The 19,346-nt window shown below is 31.9% G+C and overlaps 2 protein-coding genes across 4 annotated transcripts in view; one reads left to right on the top strand and one right to left on the bottom strand.

Annotated features, from left to right (window-relative positions):
- Positions 1-12,475, bottom strand: part of LOC115888357 (facilitated trehalose transporter Tret1) — a 62,244-nt gene extending 49,769 nt beyond the window's left edge. Inside the window, exon 1 of the mRNA XM_030908061.1 lies at positions 12,242-12,475. Within this exon, the coding sequence (XP_030763921.1) occupies positions 12,242-12,262 (21 nt within the window). The 5' untranslated portion in view covers positions 12,263-12,475. The remainder of the gene's footprint in view (positions 1-12,241) is intronic.
- Positions 12,476-13,166: 691 nt separating this feature from the next.
- LOC115888358 lies at positions 13,167-15,653 on the top strand. 3 transcript variants are annotated; one of them, XM_030908062.1, is made up of 2 exons: positions 13,167-13,241; positions 13,486-15,653. In XM_030908062.1, the coding sequence occupies exon 2, from the start codon at positions 14,618-14,620 to the stop codon at positions 15,428-15,430; it is 813 nt and encodes a 270-aa protein (XP_030763922.1). In that variant the 5' UTR covers positions 13,167-13,241; positions 13,486-14,617; the 3' UTR covers positions 15,431-15,653. The 3 variants fall into 3 exon arrangements, with proteins under 3 accessions (XP_030763922.1, XP_030763924.1, XP_030763923.1); XM_030908064.1 differs by having other exon boundaries at positions 13,486-14,801; XM_030908063.1 differs by having other exon boundaries at positions 13,187-13,241; positions 13,610-15,653.
- Positions 15,654-19,346: the final 3,693 nt, after the last annotated feature.

The raw sequence follows: 19,346 nt of genomic DNA, 5'->3' as shown, positions 1-19,346 counted from the left end.
ACGGTGATGAGAACGCAATATGTTATGGCAGAGGATGAAATTTGACCTTAAGCATTTTATTAATTTGACTCTCCACTTCTTGTTTGTGAACAAACGGGTATCTATATGACTCTAGCTTTCACAAACACCAAGAGTAAATAATGTTAAAAAAAGAACACGAAGGGCGGCTCGAACTGGTATATTCACTCAGCAATTGTTTTGATATGATAGTCTGATAAATGAAATATGTAAAAATGTAAAGTGGGAGGTGTTCTGAATACATAACAATACGTTCCAGACAAATTGCAACGGACAATTCTGAACAAAATATAATAAGATTTATATTTTAGATTTTATTCCTATATAATTATAAAGATGAAATTCGCTTTCAGGAAATTAAACAGAAAGAAAACAATACATCAAAGCATTGTCTAAATTTCTAAAATTATTTAAATTTATCATGTATACTTACAACTATTGTCATTGGCCTCTGTTGGAGTAAAATCTTTTTTATTATTAAAAAATTTTTTTTTTTTTTTTTTTTTTTAAAAAAAATTCTAAACCGACTTCACTACGTGGACTTAACTGTGGTTTATGGTGAAAGATTGTTATCTGCTTACATGGCGTTTAATCCAGTGTCTTCAGCACACTGATTAAACAGGAAGGAACATTGGTAATTATATTGTATCACGTTTCTGACAGTTTATTTATGAATATGGAAGAAATACTCCAGTACCTGAGTTAGTTTTACACTTGTTTTTATTCCAATCATACCTTAGATTCGGCTATTCGAGTAGGGGTAACAGAGTACCATTTTGTAGAAATCAGGAGATTTAAACATCTTGCTTTATTAATGATCGCGGGTAACTGGTGTAAAAAGTAATCTTGAATCTTTGCGACGTAAATCTGGTCGTTACTAGGTATCCTACTTGGTCAGAATCAAATGGTTGGCTTGTAACTAAACTCTTATAATATCTTATCTATAGGGTCCTAATACTAAGGTCGATTCTACAGAAAACATGTGAGTTGAAACCCTGTAAAGTAAAACAATCTAACAATTTTAAATTTTAATTGGTGGTGAGAGAGGTAAGGCGCGGTCAGTCTAACATTAATAGAGATTTGTGGAATCCAGGAATCGATACATTTTCCTAGAGAGAGAGTTAGTATGTTGGACCTTGACTGTTGAAATAGAACCTATGATATGTTACAATCCAGAAATGTCGATAAATGAAAATTAAATTTTGAAAAGATTTTGGTGAAGGTTTTAAAATATATTTGGATTCGTATTATGTATATGGGATTTGGAGTATCAGACAAGAAGATTCTATAAAATATCTTTTAAATGTACTCGATTCCAGCAGAAAAATAATGATGTATAAAAATAATCCGCGTAGAGCGATTATTTGTAGTTCATATAAGACTGCATATTTTACACAGGGTTGGCGTAATACGTGTATTCCCCGTTGTAATCCTTACGATTCGCTCGTCATGGGGCGCTTGAGAATTTTCCGTCAGGTTGCGTATTTTGTGCAGATTGCTGTTATTTCAGATATTTCATCGCACACCTCGTATTGATTTTCATAGTTATTACTGAGATTCAAAATAATTTCACTGGAACGTTAGCTTCTGTATATATGAATTTGGACATCAAGTTTCCGCATTGTTATCTAGGCTCTTTCGAAAAGACGATTTCGGAAAGATGGCAGGATTGATTTAAAGACGTCGGGTATTAGAAAGGCTGTTGTAAAAAAAAAGATATTATCTTACTATTAAGGGGATTCTGATTTTGTGGAGATCCATTGGGGTAGATTTGGTAGAAGGTATATGATGTTAGACTATTATTTTAGTCACAAAATGTTGATATTTTTTTTTTTTAAATGTATTTTACAGTATGCTGTTTAACATAAAACATTTATTATTTGAAATTATTTTGTCTTTCGTAAAAACTTGTGAGTTAGTAGGAAAACGATTTGGGCGATTTAGTTTATACATATTATAGTGCGGAGCGAATAATTAATAGGTGAGAATGCGAATGTGGGTCTTGCATTTAATGTTGATTATTATTCACGGGAGAGAGATCTTGTTTAAAATTATTATGTAGATCTCTACCAAAATTTACTGCTTTATTTACTCCTTTTTTTTATTGTTATATTAAATATTGTAGGTTTTAAATTTTTATTTGTGGTGTGGTTATAGGAAAATATCAGTGTAAATAACTGGTATTAGAGAAAGTTTTGGAAATATCTTGTATTATGTTCTTGCGTAACGAATTGTAACTCTGTTGGAAGGTCTTTAGGCGCCATGCAACGGATTGTGTTGCCTAAAGGTTCTCTCAGTCCTGATAAAATAGTTTTAAGAGCTAAATCGTTATATAGTTTGCGTTTAAGAGATTTTGATGTATACATAGTTTCATGAATGTCGACGTAAGAGCACAGTAAATTATGCAAATGTAAGATTTTATCGTAAATTGAATTTGGAGTTTCAGTTATGGTCATTTGTCTTAAGCTTTATAATTGTACCATTGTAATAGAGAGAATCTGCGGTTTCAACGGAAACATGTTTAACGTCTCCTTTGGATCTGCAAACACATGCTCCTATAAAGTTGATCATTGTCTTTTAAAATCGTGGCCCGAGGTATCGTAATTTAACTTTGTCTTTAATGAATTTATTGATCATAAATTTTGTGTTTTTTTTTTTTTTTTTTTTTTTTGTTTAAGTTTTAATATTGTAGGTAAATAAATATTTGAAAGTTAGCTTGAATCACTCGGAATGTAAAAATGATCAATAAGGCTTTGACATGTTGCAAGATATCTATTTAAATCATGGGATGTCCACATTCGACTAGGTGGGCACGGCAAAATGTTAAAATACTGTGCTGGTTCTAAAATCGTTTGTGGAATTAACTATGCTAGTACTTGGCAATGTTTTATTCTTTTTTTAGTCCACTAATAGCATAGAAGATACTAAAAGATTTTTAGAGTCTCTTAAAGGTTTTATAGATAGCGTTTCAAAAAAAAGCGTATGATAAAATTTCAATCGTAGAACAAATTGCACTTACATTACGGTGAAAATGACTTTGAGCATTCTTCTATAAGGTAGATTTGTCAGGTCTGCAATTTTGTCTTCGCCAACTGTAATCTGCCTTGCGAGGGTGAGGGGTGCTTGCTTCACACTCCGATGAACTGTTCTTTGGGGCACGTCACCAGTTCACGATTGAATGGGCTGTTCGATTTTTGAATGGGCCACTCCAGCGACTGTCCGAAAAGTTCGATTCACCACTGATTCCCAATAAATCGTTGATACGAACTCGAACGACACGATGCGATACGATTTGGGAATCCTACCGACTGCGCCAATTAACTTATTGAATGTCAAAGTCACTTTTTCTTTAAAAACTACTTTTATTTTTGATGAATTACATTTTAAGTTTTATTTAATTATATAAAAAGGAAAATAACGTGACATCTGTTTTAAAAACTAACTAGCTTGAAGAGCTCGTGCGACAGAGTGTAAAAATAGAATCTGTACTTGGAAAAATGCTAGTCTATTGTTGTCTATTCAGCACTTATACACACACACAATATAACTCAAGAGATAAATAAGTTTCTAAACAAACTAAACTATCCAAATTAATTTTTTTGCATGTGTTTCATAAGATTTTTCTTTAAATTTCGTTAACAAGAATGATATGGGTAGTTTATTTCAACCCCTTCCACTCATTTAAAAAAAGTGAAAAAATTACCAGAAAGTGCGTTTTCATAACAGTAATGCTCCCATAAAATTTCATTAGTCTATCTCTTTTCGTTTTCAAGATAAAAATAAAAACATTATTTTTCCGCCATCTTTGTACCGCAATATCTCCCTAATGGTTGACTTTTGACCCAACGTTTATGAAGCAAACTACCCTTTATTTTGAACAAGGAATCACTCCCTGAAGTTTTTCGCATTTGTTTTGAAACACCCTGTATATACATATGTGTGAAATACCTATGAAACATTTGAAACCACTGTTATGCCACGATCCACGATGGTTTTTGCAGTTCAAAGTTCACAACACAGTTTTTTAGTTTTTAATGCCACTTTTTCACAATTATCACGGGTTTGAGTAAGTAAAATTTAAATTAAACTTACAAGAGAGCAATAATAATTACTTTGAAAATGGACGCTTTAACCATTTTTCGGTATTTTTCAATGTGCGCGGTTTAAATTTTGAAAGATTTTATAATTTTTGAAGATTCTGATTTTGACAAGAGAAAATTATTTCTGTTATTGTTTGGCGGTTGTTCTTAGCAACCGCTGTAGCAGCGCCAGATCGCGTACAATGGTCGGACGGGCTTTCCAATCTAAATTTATTTCCTTTATCAAAATCAAAAAAAGACAATCCGGAGACTCTATAACTTTTTTCTTAACCCTGGTAAACTTCTAATTAAATTAATGCAGTAATAAAAAAGGTAATATACTTAGCGTTACCTAATCCGAATATAATTAGAGCTAATAAATTATTTTAGCCGCTTTTAGTTTTTTGTTACATTTTTTCTTGGATACATTGCGATATTTTAATGGCAGCATGTTAAAAAATATTATATCACGTTAGAAATACCTTTGTTTATTGAATTATCTATGCAAAAATTTTTGTTATGTGTATACGCACACCTTTAATTTAATTGAATTTATTTTTTTTTGTTAGAAATCACACTAGTACTACTAAGTTTACTCCAATATTTTGTTCTAATTGTTATAAATATAGTGTATTCACACAGATACATTATACATAGAGCAGATGCAGAGACCATCTTCCGCCGATTGTTAAAACGTAATATAAATGATTACAGAAGTTATAATTAACAAAAAAAAACATTTTAAATGATAATTATCTTCTAAAAGAAGTTTAGTTGTGAAATATATATATTTATTATATATAAATCTTAAGTTCAAAATCAAGGTAAATAAATATTTTAGTGAAAATCACTTAGATAATACCCTTGTTTATCAAGGATAATACGTATATTCAATATATTTTTTTTCAAACGTCACAAAAGTATTAATTTTTGCGGCGCCAGTGACTATATAAAATAGTTATTTGTGTAACTAGTGCAAAAGGACAATATTTGTTGCACGAAGACTCATGCTGAGTGCAACAATCATGCTGTGCAACAGTCTATTGCTGCAATCCTGCTGAGTGCAACATATTAGGTATATACTTTTTGCACATGTTGCTCACAGCATTTTTTCTACGATCGAATTGAAATTCTTATTTAAATGTTTATTAAAAAGTTTTTACGGTAATTCACGGAATAATATATTACCACTAACAATAACACTATAAACAAATATTATTATTATTTTTTTAATAACTTTTTTTGAGTTCATTTTAATTTTAATGTCGCAGTTAAACATATTAAATCCTTATAATAAATGCCTGATTTTATGTCCAAGAATAAAAAAATGAAATAAAATACCAGGTGTGTGTTCCATAAGAAAAAATATAACTTTTTCGTGTGGATCTTAGTTCTGATACACCCTGTACATTTCAAAATATTTTTAAATTATGCACATTCCTTCCCACATATACCCATAAAATATTTTGTTTCTGCATCATTCCGTTTTCGTATAATCGACCGATGCGAATGAGGTGCGCCAACCTGGATAGGTATTTTAATGTTGCAGTTTGGAAAATTCACTAAGGGTAAAATTGAATGACAACTTCATTTCCAGTAGTCTTTTGAATTTTATTTTGATTTCTGCTCGTGGAGGTCGGGGGTTCTTGTTCTGTACTTAAAACTCTTTTCCGGAATGTTGCTGCGAGGTGTCCAGCACTGGCTAAACCTAATAATAACCTTAATTTGTGGCACTGGTACTTGGTTTATCTTCCAGGATTTGACAAATTTTTACAATTTTTTTCTCTTGTCATTAATAATGTCAATGTGTTTTTGCCCTAGTGCAAAAAATAAGTTATTTTTTGGACTTTTAATACAGTAGATAGTGTAAAAATATCTACCATAGATATCTACTTTTTGCACGATCGTAGAAAATAGTTATTTATGGTACTAGTGTATTATTGTGACATATAAGTCACGCTGGGAAATGTTTAGGGCTAATTTTCTGAAGTGACTTATACAGACCGGACCACCGTAGTAGTAACATAGGCAGAACCGGACGAATTAGCGTATACCCGTCCGCCGGATAAAAAGCAGGCGAAAAAATGCAATAAAATAAAAATAGGTAGATATGTGATAACAATGTTTCAGAATTTGTATTTATTCGTGTTTTAATAGCCAAAACGAATACATAGCTTCTCGCGACAGTTCTCGTGTAAAATTTATTTTTTAAGTAAAATAATGGATGTTTACGAAGTTCGTGAGAAAATTCAGATTGTAAAATGGTATTTCCAAAATAGGTCTTATCGGGATATACAAACAATTTTTCCACAAACTTTTGTAAACAGGCCAATTCCATCTTTACCTACTATATCAAGAGTTATTAATAATTTTGAAACACATGGGTGCGTGTCCCCACAAAAACACAAAAAGCCTGATGTGTTGATTAATGAAGAACAGGAGTTAAAGCAAGTGTTCATTTGTGCTACCGCGGATCAAAATCCCATGTTTTCAAGTAATCGAATTGCTGAGGTAACAGATTCTTCACCTAGCACGGTTAAAAGAGTCCTTAAAAAGAATGGATACCGATCGTATAAAGCGCGCAAAACTCAAAAATTTTCCATGAAGACCAATTTCAGCGTATGGCGTTTTGTGAATCTGTAATGGAAAAGGCCAATTTAGATGAAAACTTTATTCGGCGTAAAGTTTTCACCGACGAATCAAGTTTTCCTTTATTGAGTGGTCATAACACTACACAAGTACGATATTGGTCTCGGGAAAATTTGCACAGATATTTTGAGGTACGCACACAATATCCTCAAGAGCTAAATGTTTGGGGTGGTTTTGTAGAGGAGCATATGATTGGTCCATTTTTTATAGAGGGTAATTTAACTGTTGGAAAGTATTTGGACTTGTTACAGCAGCAGATTGTCCCTAGAATTCGTGAGTTATTGGGAGAAAGATTCCACAATGTCTGGTTTCAACAAGATGGTTGCCCTGCCCACAATGCCCGTATTGTCCAAGAATATTTGAACAATACTTTTCCCAACCGTTTAATTAGTGGATATGGAACTATTTTGTGGCCCGCTAGATCACCAGATCTTTCTCCCAATGATTTATTTTTGTGGGGTTATGTAAAATTCAACGGGTATGGTCATAATAGGGATCATGATAGGAATAATAATCTGGATGAGCTTCAAGTAAAAATACGAGAGACTTTCCAAACTATTAGCCCTAATATGTTAGCCAATGTCAGACGGGGGTTTTACGACCGCCTAGGCTTCTGTCTAGCACAAGAAGGTGGTCTTTTTGAACACTTGTTATAATTTTTTTTTATTTAGAGTAATAATTTAGTTTTTTTTGGGTTTAGAGAATTTATTTATTTTTAGTTTTGGCTTGTAAACAAACTCAAATAATAAATATTTAAGTATTTTTATTTTAAATGTTAGCGGAAACACTTAAAATGAAAATAATAAATACTCGGCACTCCTCGCGTCGTATTCCTAGTCTGTCACGACCGACCCGTCCAAGTACAACTACAACTGCGTACTGCCTGACCAGCCGACTAGCCGGCAGTGAATCTCGAGTACGAACGCAAATCGGGTAAACGTAAATTCGTCCGGCAACTATGTTATATTCGTTGCTATGTTACTAGTAGCCTGGTCTTCTCTGTATGTTATAACACGCGAGTGCCATACAAAATTTTATCCAACAGCAGAACTGTCTCATGTCCAATCCCTAAAGAATAATTGATTTAAAAGGATCTACCAGTTCTACTTTCATTGTTGCGAATTAATAAATTATCAGGGTGCGTTTATGCTACTATGCGATACAGATGTGCGTTTTTTTTGTAAATAATAAATAGCACTGACATTAAGACGTCATTTAGATAAATCACGATTTTAACGATAAAATAGTGTATTATCAACCAGCAAGTCAAATTTTAAAGCAAAATGATTCAGGAAGATCTTCCGCAAGAAATTATTAACCAGGCAGAGGCGGCTACATTTAGGCCTGTTTTAAACACTAAAACACCGTTGTAATACCGGTGTTAGGCGGACACCGGTGGCGAAATATGGGCTATCCGGTGTTCCGGAGTCGACACCGGTGTTCACCTCGATACCGGTTTTGACTACGACACCGGTGTTTGGTAAACGGGTTAAAGAAAAAATAATGTTAATTAATAAGTTCAAAATAAACCCTGATAATAATAATATCGTATCGGTGCTTATTTTTCTCAGACTTTGACTTAACGCGATCAAATTTAAATATATTTTTTTGCCAGACTAATCACTAAAATAAAGTGGAAGCATGAAGCATCAGATAAACAACTATAAAGTAAAAAATTGTTTAATCAAAAACAAATAGAAAACATAACAAAACACAAAGAAACAAAAATTCGTAGCTGTAAAATAAACTAAAAAATATTATATTAAAAAAAACCAAAAAAAAAAACAAACAAACGGCACCATCGACATCGACACCGAGACACGTTGATCTCGACACCGGTGTTCATCACGATACCGGTGTTGAGATAAGCATCGGGGTTCAGATAAACACCGGTGTTGTAGATGAACACTGGTGTTGAGATAAACACCGGTGTCGGTGTTGACACCGGTACGCCGACTGAAACACCGGTGGTATTCAACACCTAGCACCGGTGTTCAAGTCTCAACAACGAAAAGGTCTAGCTACATCACAAATACTGCCAGAAAAGTCTCGTTGCGTATATGATAGGAAATTCAAGGCGTTTGAAGAGTGGATGGAAGTCATGTCAAAGGTATAAACGAAACTATCTTGCTTGCTTACTTCTTTGAACTACAGAAGAAATTTGTTCCATCATCCTTAGGGACTAAGTATTCAATGCTCAAGTCAACTCTACAGATTTATAAAAATATTAATATTTCCGAATTTCCAAAACTTTCTCAAAATCAAGGAAAAAATCATAAGCCAAGGAAATTAAAAACTCGGAAGAAGCTTGGAAGAAGCCCCGGACGGTGAGTTTTTGTTGATTAAAATGGCACTTATTATAGGAATCGCGGGAGCATGCATGTGATGAGTGACGAATTTAAATGTGGACAATATTAAAAACAATGAGTCTTACTTGTATGTCATGATATAAAAAATGATGATAAATAAAAATTATCTGGGGAGTATACCAACTTTTTTACTTATTTTAATTTGCAGAATATGCTGCCGAAGTTTCTCGAATAATTCAAACCACCCTGTATATATTTTATAGTATTTTTAGAGCGTCAAGCTTTTATGGCTAGTATTCGTTTACCACATCTTTAAAATACATTGGTATAATTTTGAAATTTCACACAGGTAATATGCTTTTCCTTGAAAACCGTATTTACAATATTGTTTGCATATTCAGTTAGAAAAATAGTTTGTGGTGTTACTATATTAATTACTGATACATTGTTAAAATATTTTTGGAAATACGTCTAAGTGTAAATTAAATTTATCACATGGACTTTGCCGAATATTTTTTTTTCCAATAATCACCACAAACACTTATTAATAGTAATTTATTTTCAGTAATTAATATTGTTTGGAAATCCTTTATTATAGATTATTCTTCCTGGAAAATTGGAAAAATAAACAGTGTAGTGTGGCAATATTTGTTTGTAAACTGATATTGCGATATCTATAATTGAGTTTTATTGGTTTATAGATTTCAGAACAAGTTAAGGATACATTTTTTATATCAAAGTCTGAAAAACTATTTGAAATCAAAAAATATTTAGTTTTTATAAAATTCCAAATATATAAAAAATTAACATGGTGTGTCTCTTTAGCTAAGTCTATGTTAATGTCACTTTAAAATTTTTATTTACGAATATTTTAAGAATATTTTTGATTTAGAAGCTCCTAAGGTATTTTCTTAAAAAAAAATAAAAAATGAACTAAATTTATAACATTTTTGGATACATAAAGTTTATACAATGAGTCAGTAAATAGAGATATATAGAATAATAGGTACATTCAAAAAATAATAAAATATAATTTACCTGTCAATTAAAATGACAGACACAACTGTCACTGTCATGAATCCCGGGCAAAATATACCGGGATCGCCTCAAAAGTCGCTCACCCCCTATAACTTTTTTATTTTTTCAGATAAAGATAAAAAACTAAATTTGGTATGTTGTAGTATATGACATAAATTAAGATAGATTGACGTATTCAGTTGTTTTTAGTTCCTTCCTGTTTCACCGGAAATGACTGCAACTTTTGATTTTTAAATGGCACCCTCGGTATATTTCTACTTTATTCAATAAAAAATGACACTCTGAATAGAATGACATATCATACGTCAACTTTTGACATTTTCCTTTAAAAAATCGTATTTTAAATTTTAATCTAGAGTGCCATGGTTGTGTTGCGATTTGTAATCAAGGAGGCTTGGAAAAATAGTTTTCATCGTGTAATGTTTTTCGCGTCTTGTCCTGGCCGGTTAAAATCGTATTTTTAATAATATCTCAATTTTTCAAATGGAACAAAGGTGGCTCATTAGCATATTTTGAAAAAGCATTTTTTACCACTAATTTGGTACCACATACTTGGTATTTCGAGAAATATTGTCCTTATGAACTGCATGCTACAATTTCAAGTAAATCCTATGCAAAAATGTCAAAAGTTGACATATCATATGTCATTTTATTCAGAGTGTCGTTTTCTATCAAATAAAGTAGAAATATAACGAGAGTGTTATTTAAAAATGAAAAGTTGTAGTCATTTCCGGTGATACAGGAAGTGACCAAAAACCGGTGACCAAAAACAATTGAATACGTCAATCAATCGGAATTTATGTCATAAACTAACATACCAAATTTCGTTTTTTTATCTGAAAAAATAAAAAAGTTGTACGGGTGTGCCACTTTCGAGACGCACCCGGTATATATTTTTTTATTATAAAGAATCTAAAAAATATCTAAATGTTGAATCAATTCAGACGCCTAATAACAAGAAAAACCGTTTTAAGTCCTATAACTGTCACGGTAGGGTTAAAAAAACTGCCATTGAATATTAAAAAGTGGGGTTAAATAACAAAATATCGAAGAATAAATAAAAGTTGTTCAGAATTTGGCATTAGGTCTGCCATTTTTCAAAAAAGAAAACATGGACGTTTACAAATATATTATTTTTATACTATAAAATATACTATAAAATATTTTATTTTTATACTATAAGGCTTTTTTCGCGAAAAAAAATCATGAAAATTTGGATTTCTTGGAAGATTTTTTAACTTTAAGTTAAAAAACGTACTTTCTTGATAATATGGCAATATAGATATTAGATTAAATTTACAAGAAAGAAAGCCCAGAAAAGATCCAGTGGTTCTCAAAATTTAGGCAAAAAATAATTTCTTTTTTAAATTTTCAGAGTAAAATAACTGGGTTATTTTGGACTTATTTGAAAAACGGCAAAGAGAAAATATGTTTCTTTTATCGAGATCTACCAACCCTGAAAATATATGCACTTATTTAAGATTCACCCTGTATATTTAGTTTACATTTAATGCAAACATTGAACTGTTTACATGGCATTTTTTTTAGCTAACTACTAAAGGAAAAACAAAAATTAAATGGATAAATGTCAATAAAATTTTGTTTATAATAATAATCTGATACTAAAAATAGTTAGATATCATTATATTTTCCTTAAATTTTCTCATATAAAGTATATTGTAGGAATTACACTAATAATAGCTTAATCCTCTGGCACTAAGTTTAACAACAGACATAAAAAAACATCGCAGAAACTAGATACAAATAAAAAAACAATAAATAAAAAAATATTTAAAATAAAACAATAAAGATGATACATATAGGTATAATGTTTATATCATAAATTATCAGTATTCATCACTGCCATTATTTTTTTGATTAATTACATTAAATTCCTAGGAATTATATAAAGCAAAATCTAAATTTAAGATAAAAAATATAAAAAAATTAAATAAAAACATTAATATGATACAACTTTAAAAAAATATTATACTTTGTTATAATAAATATAATAAATTTTACGCTGAAATAATAATAATACTATTAAGTTTAATACAAAGCCCATATCATTGAAATTAACTAAAAGACTAATCTTCAGAATCATACCAACAGCGTTAATATGGTAAATAAACAGTAATTATCACTTACTAATATGTATTTCTTCGTCATATTCCTTAGAAATGCTACTTAAAACAATCACTAGAACCTCCGAATTCAACTGTTCAAACAATCAATCGCCACCGGTCAAATAAAAATGAAGACACCCGAAATCCCGTCTGCAGTGTCTTGTTCCGCGCTTTTGGTTCGATTCTCCACCGCACACTAGATTCTTTGGCCCTTAAAACTTGCTCGATTACTGAACCGTCGAGAGGTGACCATTTCTACGCGCACCACACCAAACCCATACCATACCCGGTGCTGCAGAATGCACCGGTTCCTGCAGCGGATTCCAATCTCTGCAGCGTTCGTTTTTTGGTTGAACCTGACGAAGGAGATATCGCTAAATATTATGTTTTCAATACTTAATTTTGTATAAAGAGGAAAAACTGGATCATTTTTCATGAAAATGAATATTAAAATCCTCGAACCAAATATAGAAGGGTCAAGTGGTGTAAAAATGGGACATTTTTCAAAACTTTTAGGTAATTAAAGGCATTTAAATACGAAATTTTTTCCTTCTTCTTCTTCTTACAGCGCCATACTCTATATAGAGCGTCGGCTACCTCTCGCATGTACTTGTGATGTGTGTCATCAGTGTTTCACAAGTACACGGGACCTATAGTTTATTGCCGAATACGAACGGCACTATTTGAGAGGCTGTACAAGGCAAATATACTCAAGGTGATTTGCCATTGCCTTCCTTGAGGTGGCGCACAGTGAGTGCTTCGTCCAATTGACAAAAATGGGAAAAAACAAGTTAAAGTTTACTGATATCTGAATATGTAATTTTATACGTTATAGCCATGTTCAACCATCCTATATATTATTTTTTATCAACAGCGTTTTTTGTTTACAAATATCTTCACTAAAAATAAACTTTGCGATCATTATCTTATCAGTGAAAAGAATATTCATAAATATTAGATCTGTATATGGAGTTAAACGGTACGTGTTTAAATCAAAGCCACTATGGATATTGTTAAACAAGGTATGTACTTTAAATTTATTTCTAAACAAGTTCGTGATTGTTTACTTTTTATTTATTTTTAAGATGATTCTTAATTGTGTATAAAAATTTTACTTTTTCAAACTTCAAAAAGGCATTTAAAAAAAGCATATCAAAACATATCGTATTTATTGAATATTTTTGTTGTCATATTCATATAGTTTTAATTTTTGTATAGTTCACCTGCGTCTGCTTGCGACGAACTTTATTTTATAATATTTTTCAGATGGAGTAAAATTTATAACTAATGCCGATCTTGTTAATACTTGGCTTGATCACAGCGACAAGAACCCAAAATTGTTTGTATTTGAAAAAATGTGTTCGTTATTAAATACTGATGAACCTTCCAGGCAAATGAGACACCACTTGGAGACTGCAAGCAGACTCTTTTGCCTGAATATAAGCAGAAGATGGGCTGGGTCGTCTCGAAACCGCCTTCGATTTGAGCGCCGAAACAAAGCGTGGTTGCTAAGTAAGATCTTAATGCCACAATGTTTATCTGATGGTCAATCAAGCAACTTAGAGCAGGCTGGCACAAGTCGCGCTCGTGGAAGACCTTTAAAGCCATTTGAAGAGTGTTCCAAGAAGACAAAAATTAGGCGTGCCAAAAAAATCACTGCTGGCTGAACCACTAGTGAAATAAAATATGCAGCTAAATTAGTAAGTAGTTCTGCACCATGTCCCACTACTTCACTTTCTCCTCATCAGGCACTAGCTCTTTACTTAGACCTCTTTGTCTGAAAGAAAATATAATGTTCTTAGGTCCGTTGTAAACAGTACAGGTACAAATACCTTTCCTAGTCTGTATATTTTAAGACAAACACAAAATGCTCTTTTACCTTCTAACATTTATAGTACTGAAATTTCAGCTGAAGTGGATTTGCAAGCTCTTTTAAATGCAGCTTAACAGCTCAAAGTATAATAAATATAATAGACATCAAAGAAAACAAAAAAACAATGTTGGTTTGCAAATGGGGCTTTGATGGTTCTTCTGGGCATAGCCAATATAAGCAGTCATTTGCCGATGCATTTTGCACGGATGAATTTCTTTTTTTAGTGGTTCTAGTGCCTTTAAGACTACAAGATGTAGAGACTGAAAATGTTATGTGGGTCAATCCAAGTCCATCATCCACACTTTACTGCCGACCTATAAAATTTATATTTAAAAAAGAAAATAAAGAGCTAATACGTGACGAGGAAAAAAACATATTGGAAAAAATTAATAATCTGAATCCATTTGATATTAAGTTTGACAATGGGCAAATTTGTACAGTTGTGTATACCATGTCGTCTACCACATCGTCTCAGATACAAACGCGACATCCAAATGCATCATTTGCCAGGCAACCCCCAAGCATATGAATTTGGAAAATATAAGCCGCCCATCCCAAATAGAGAACTACCGCTTTGGTTTGTCTACACTCCATTGTTGGATTCGATTTTTTGAATGCTTACTTCACATCGGTTATCGTTTACCAATAAAATCGTGGCAAGTGAAAGGTGCCGAAAATAAAGAAATTGTTGAAAATAACAAAAAGAAAATACAGGCTGAATTCAAATCGAGAATGGGGCTGATTGTAGACAAACCAAAGCCAGGGTATGGGTCAAGTAACGATGGGAACACGGCAAGATGTTTCTTTTACAACCCAGAATTAAGTTCCGAAATTCTAGGTATAGATAAAAATTTAATAGTAAAGTTTTCAATTATACTTAGGGTTCTGGCAAGTGGTCGACCGATAAAAATTGAAAATTTTAAAGAACTACTGGGCGAAACTAAACAATTATATTTAGATCTATACAGATGGTATTACATGCCAAGTAGCGTACACAAAGTTCTTGAACACGGGTGCGAAATAATTGAATCATTTTCGTTACCAATAGGCCAACTCTCAGAGGATGATCTGGAAGCACGACACAAGGAAGTAAGAAAATATCGATTGTTTCACACCAGAAAATGTTCTAGAATAAGTTCAAATACAGATCTATTAAAGAGGTTATCAATAACATCCGAGCCCCTCATATCAACAAAAAGAAAAGTAACAACGCGAAAAAGTAACAAATTAGACATCGATGTACAGAAATATCTTATATGTGAGGATACTTCATCTACCTATGATTTGGATATAAATTTGGAAGATTCTGTCAGCAGTGATTCTTCCGAATCAGAGTAATTACAATCTATGTTTTTGTTATCCTAAATTAAATTTCTAGTATCTTAAGGTTTTAAGTTTTTTTTAGTTAAATATAGTATTAATGTTTCTTTTTCATTAAAGAAAAACATTTTTATGTTATGAAAAACATTATTATAAATATTAGGCTTACATTGTAGAAATCATATACTAATGTTATTTCAATTGTTTTTTATCACAGGGATGTTTTAATACTTACATCATTTTCATACTATAAATTATTATTTCATTAGATTCAACATTACAGTTGAGGGTTGGAACCTTTGGTGTTAAACAGCAAAATAAAAACACTAAATCACCACAATACACCAAAACACTTTTACTTTTACACTGGACGCGCGTTTCGCTAACCATGTTAGCATCATCAGCAGATGATTATGAACGTGTTTTGGTGTATTGTGGTGATTTAGTGTTTTTATTTTGAGATTCAACATGTTTATTATTTATAAGATTTTTTTTTCATAAACGTGGGACTAAGAACATCATCATTTAGTACAATGAGAGTACTTATTATTTGTGTCAAATAAACCTAGTTTGAATAAATTGCCTACAATAAAAGAGAAGTTTTGCATTTTTGTCCTCTAGACCCATATGTTCGAAGCACTGTGTGGCGGCTCGTTGGTCGCTCTATTTAGATAAATAAATATTTTTATATAAATAAATAAACCTACCGTACCGGCTGGGGATCGAACCCAGTACCTTCCGCTCCGCAGATCGACACACTAACGCTGAAGCTACCTACGGCCGGCCACAAATTTTACGAAAAACCTTATATTACCTAAAAAATTTTTTTCCTTAGTACACATAAAATAGTCAGTATGCAGAAAAGAGTAACTCATAAAACGGAGAAATTTTTGGTCAAATTTAATGTGTTATATTTTTATTATTTTTAGCCAGGGGGGAAAATAGTTTCATGAATTTTTTAGCAAGCTGTATATAATTATATCACCTTTAATTCGTAAACTAACGTAACTTAAATTCGTAACTTTAGTCCCTCCTCAACTTTAGTATTTGGCATATTATACAGGGTTAATCGAGGGGTTGTTTTTTTTACTCTAACTTTAAAACGCCCTGTGCAATAATTTCGTGTGTATATTTTCCTAAAATATAATTTTGCGGTCAGAACCATGACTCCAGAGGATTTTGTTTTTTTTATTCATGTCAATACATCCTTTGGCTAATTTTTAAGAGCGAAATGAACTGATCAGGATCAATTTGCAATATTTTCAATTATCATGACTTTTTTATGTAATTTTTTAATACAACAAAATGGTTTTGGTGACTATTATCGTAACGTTATAATACGCTGCATTGGATACTCTATACTAAATTAAAAACAAAACTTTAAAGACTAATAACGATACAGTCCGGGTTTTAATAAACATTAATAACGATATTAAAGAACACATCTGTAATACTGAAGTACATAAACAGAAAAAAAAAATGTTAAAATACTCTAATACTTTGTATTGCCTCCCTTGGCTGCTATAACTGCCTGTATAGGTCCGTTCATACTGTCATTGAGGTTGCATATATTATCATATTGCGTTGTTTTCCCATTTTTCTTTAAGGACCAAGTGAAGTTCATTTAATGAAGCTGGTAACGCTTCGCGAACTCTAACCCTCCTGCTATGCATTTTCCAAACGTTAAACGTGATGGGCAGTTCATAGTAGTCTATAGTTCACAATAATTACCAAAGCAGCCTTGTCACATTGAAAAATAACTTCAAAAAGAAATAATAATTGAAAAAATTGCAAATTTTTGGTGGAAAGTTCATTTCGCTCTCAAAAATTAACCAAGGCATGAATTGACATGATCCAAAAAACAAAATGCTCAGGAGACATGGTTCAGATCGTAAAATTATATTTTAGGAAAATTTACACACGAAATTATTGCACAGGGTGTTTTAAAATTAAAGTAAGAAAACAACCCATCGATTAACCCTGTATAATATGCCAAATACTAAAGTTTATAAAAAACTGAGTTTACGAATTAAAGTTGATATAATTATACAGGGTGTCATTGAAATGATGTAAAAAAATCGGGGGGTGATAGTACTCCTAAAAATAGTAAAAAAAGTTCCTATAAGTATAGGGCGGAAAGTGCATATTAAGGGAGTTAGAGGCAGTGAAAGGGTGATTTTAAAAAACGCTTGTTTTAAAATTGTAGGCTTAAAAAACGAGATAAACTTTCGAAAAAAAAATCCTCTGCCATAAATTTTGACCCTAAATCAAATGGTGATACTGAAAAATTATTTGGAAAAGCGGAAAGGGTAGTTTTTGCAAGGATATGTTTTTTTTTCGTGAATAACTTTTTTGAGGTTATTTTTTTTGCAACGATGGTTAATTTTTTGAAAATTACATACTTTTTCCTATAAAGAGGTACTCTTGTTGCACATCGCCCAGAGCGATGGTTTTCTAGAAAATTGAAGACGCTCTGATGAGTTTGCTCTGATGGGTTGCTAACTGGTTAATCAACATAAACTTATGAAAGTTATGGCGGTTCAAAAGTAACCAAGTAGTTATCAAATAATTAATTGAAAAATAAAAATTTCATGATTTTTGAAACATCTTATTGCTTTAAAAAACGAAATAATCCAATTACCAAAATTCCTTATTAAAATAATGCATTCCTTAATTCATTCATAGTAAATGTTCAGTGACCACCATTCATTTCAATGTAGACATCTAATCTTCTTGTCTACGATCTGCGTAGATACCCTGTGGAATATCCTTGGTGTTGTCCAAATATGATTGAAACAATCAATAATGCGTTGCCGTAGTTGCTTTTCAGTATTAATCGCCACTGAGCAAACCAATTTTTTTTAAAACCAAAAAAGTTTATTTCGTTTTTAAAGCAATAAGATGTTTTAAAAATCATGAAATTTTGATTTTCCAATTAATTATTTAATAACTACTTGGTTACTGTTGAACCGCCATCCGCCATAACTTTAATAAGTTTAGGTTGATTAACCAGTTAGCAACCCATCAGAGCAATCTCTTTGCTTTCAATTTTCTCGAAAACCATCGCTCTGGGCGATGTGCAACAAGAGTACCTTTTTTGTAGGAAAAAGTATGTAGTTTTCAAAAAATGAACCCACGTTGCAAAAAAAATAACCTCAAAAAAGTTATTCAAGAAATAACCCCCTACCCTTGCAAAAAATACCCTTTCCGCTTTTCCAAATAATTTTTCAGTCTCAGCATTTGATTTAGGGTCAAAATTTATGGCAGAGGATTTTTTTTCGAAGTCTTATCTCGTTTTTTAAGCCTACAATTTCAAAACAACAGTTTTTTAAATTCACCCTTTCAGTGCTCCTAACTCCCTTAATATGCATTTTCCGCCCTATACTTATAGGAACTTTTTTTACTATTTTTAGGAGTACTATCACCCCCCGATTCTTTTTTACACCATTTCAATGACACCCTGTATACAGCTTGCTAAATAATTCATGAAAATAGGGCTAAAAATAACAAAAATATAACACTTTAAAATAGACCAAAAATTTCCTCGTTGCGTTTTTTTGCATCTGAGTGTATAAGGTGTCACGAAATGCACGTTTAAAAGCAGTGCTATCTTTTATATTAAACGCTGGAGTTAAATGGGAAGGATAGCCATTAGACAGGGAGAAATTTATTTTTTTAATTAGTGAAACTGAAATAAAAAAAAACGAAACAAATAGAGAGAGATATAGATACTTATTAATTATTATCATTATCATCATCATTTTCAGCTTATTCAACCATTTCCAATTATAATGTAGTCTCCCTCACATACTCACTTTTTAGTTAGGCTCATTGTTGTCTATTGTTGGCTATGCGAGCTCAAGTTATCCCTGCTAATTTCCTAATATCATGGTCCCATCTCAGGTTCGGTCTTCCTCTAAGTCTCTGAATTCCT

Source organism: Sitophilus oryzae, unplaced genomic scaffold, assembly GCF_002938485.1.
Source record: "Sitophilus oryzae breed Bouriz unplaced genomic scaffold, Soryzae_2.0 scaffold_734_pilon_pilon, whole genome shotgun sequence".
Classification (NCBI taxonomy): Eukaryota; Metazoa; Arthropoda; class Insecta; order Coleoptera; family Curculionidae; genus Sitophilus; species Sitophilus oryzae.
Note: the sequence above shows the minus strand (reverse complement) of the source record. Positions and strands in the feature narration are given on the sequence as shown.

Coding starts and splice junctions, on each gene's coding strand:
- LOC115888358 (XM_030908062.1), top strand. CDS start 14,618: ATGAATTTGGAAAATATAAGCCGCCCATCCCAAATAGAGAACTACCGC.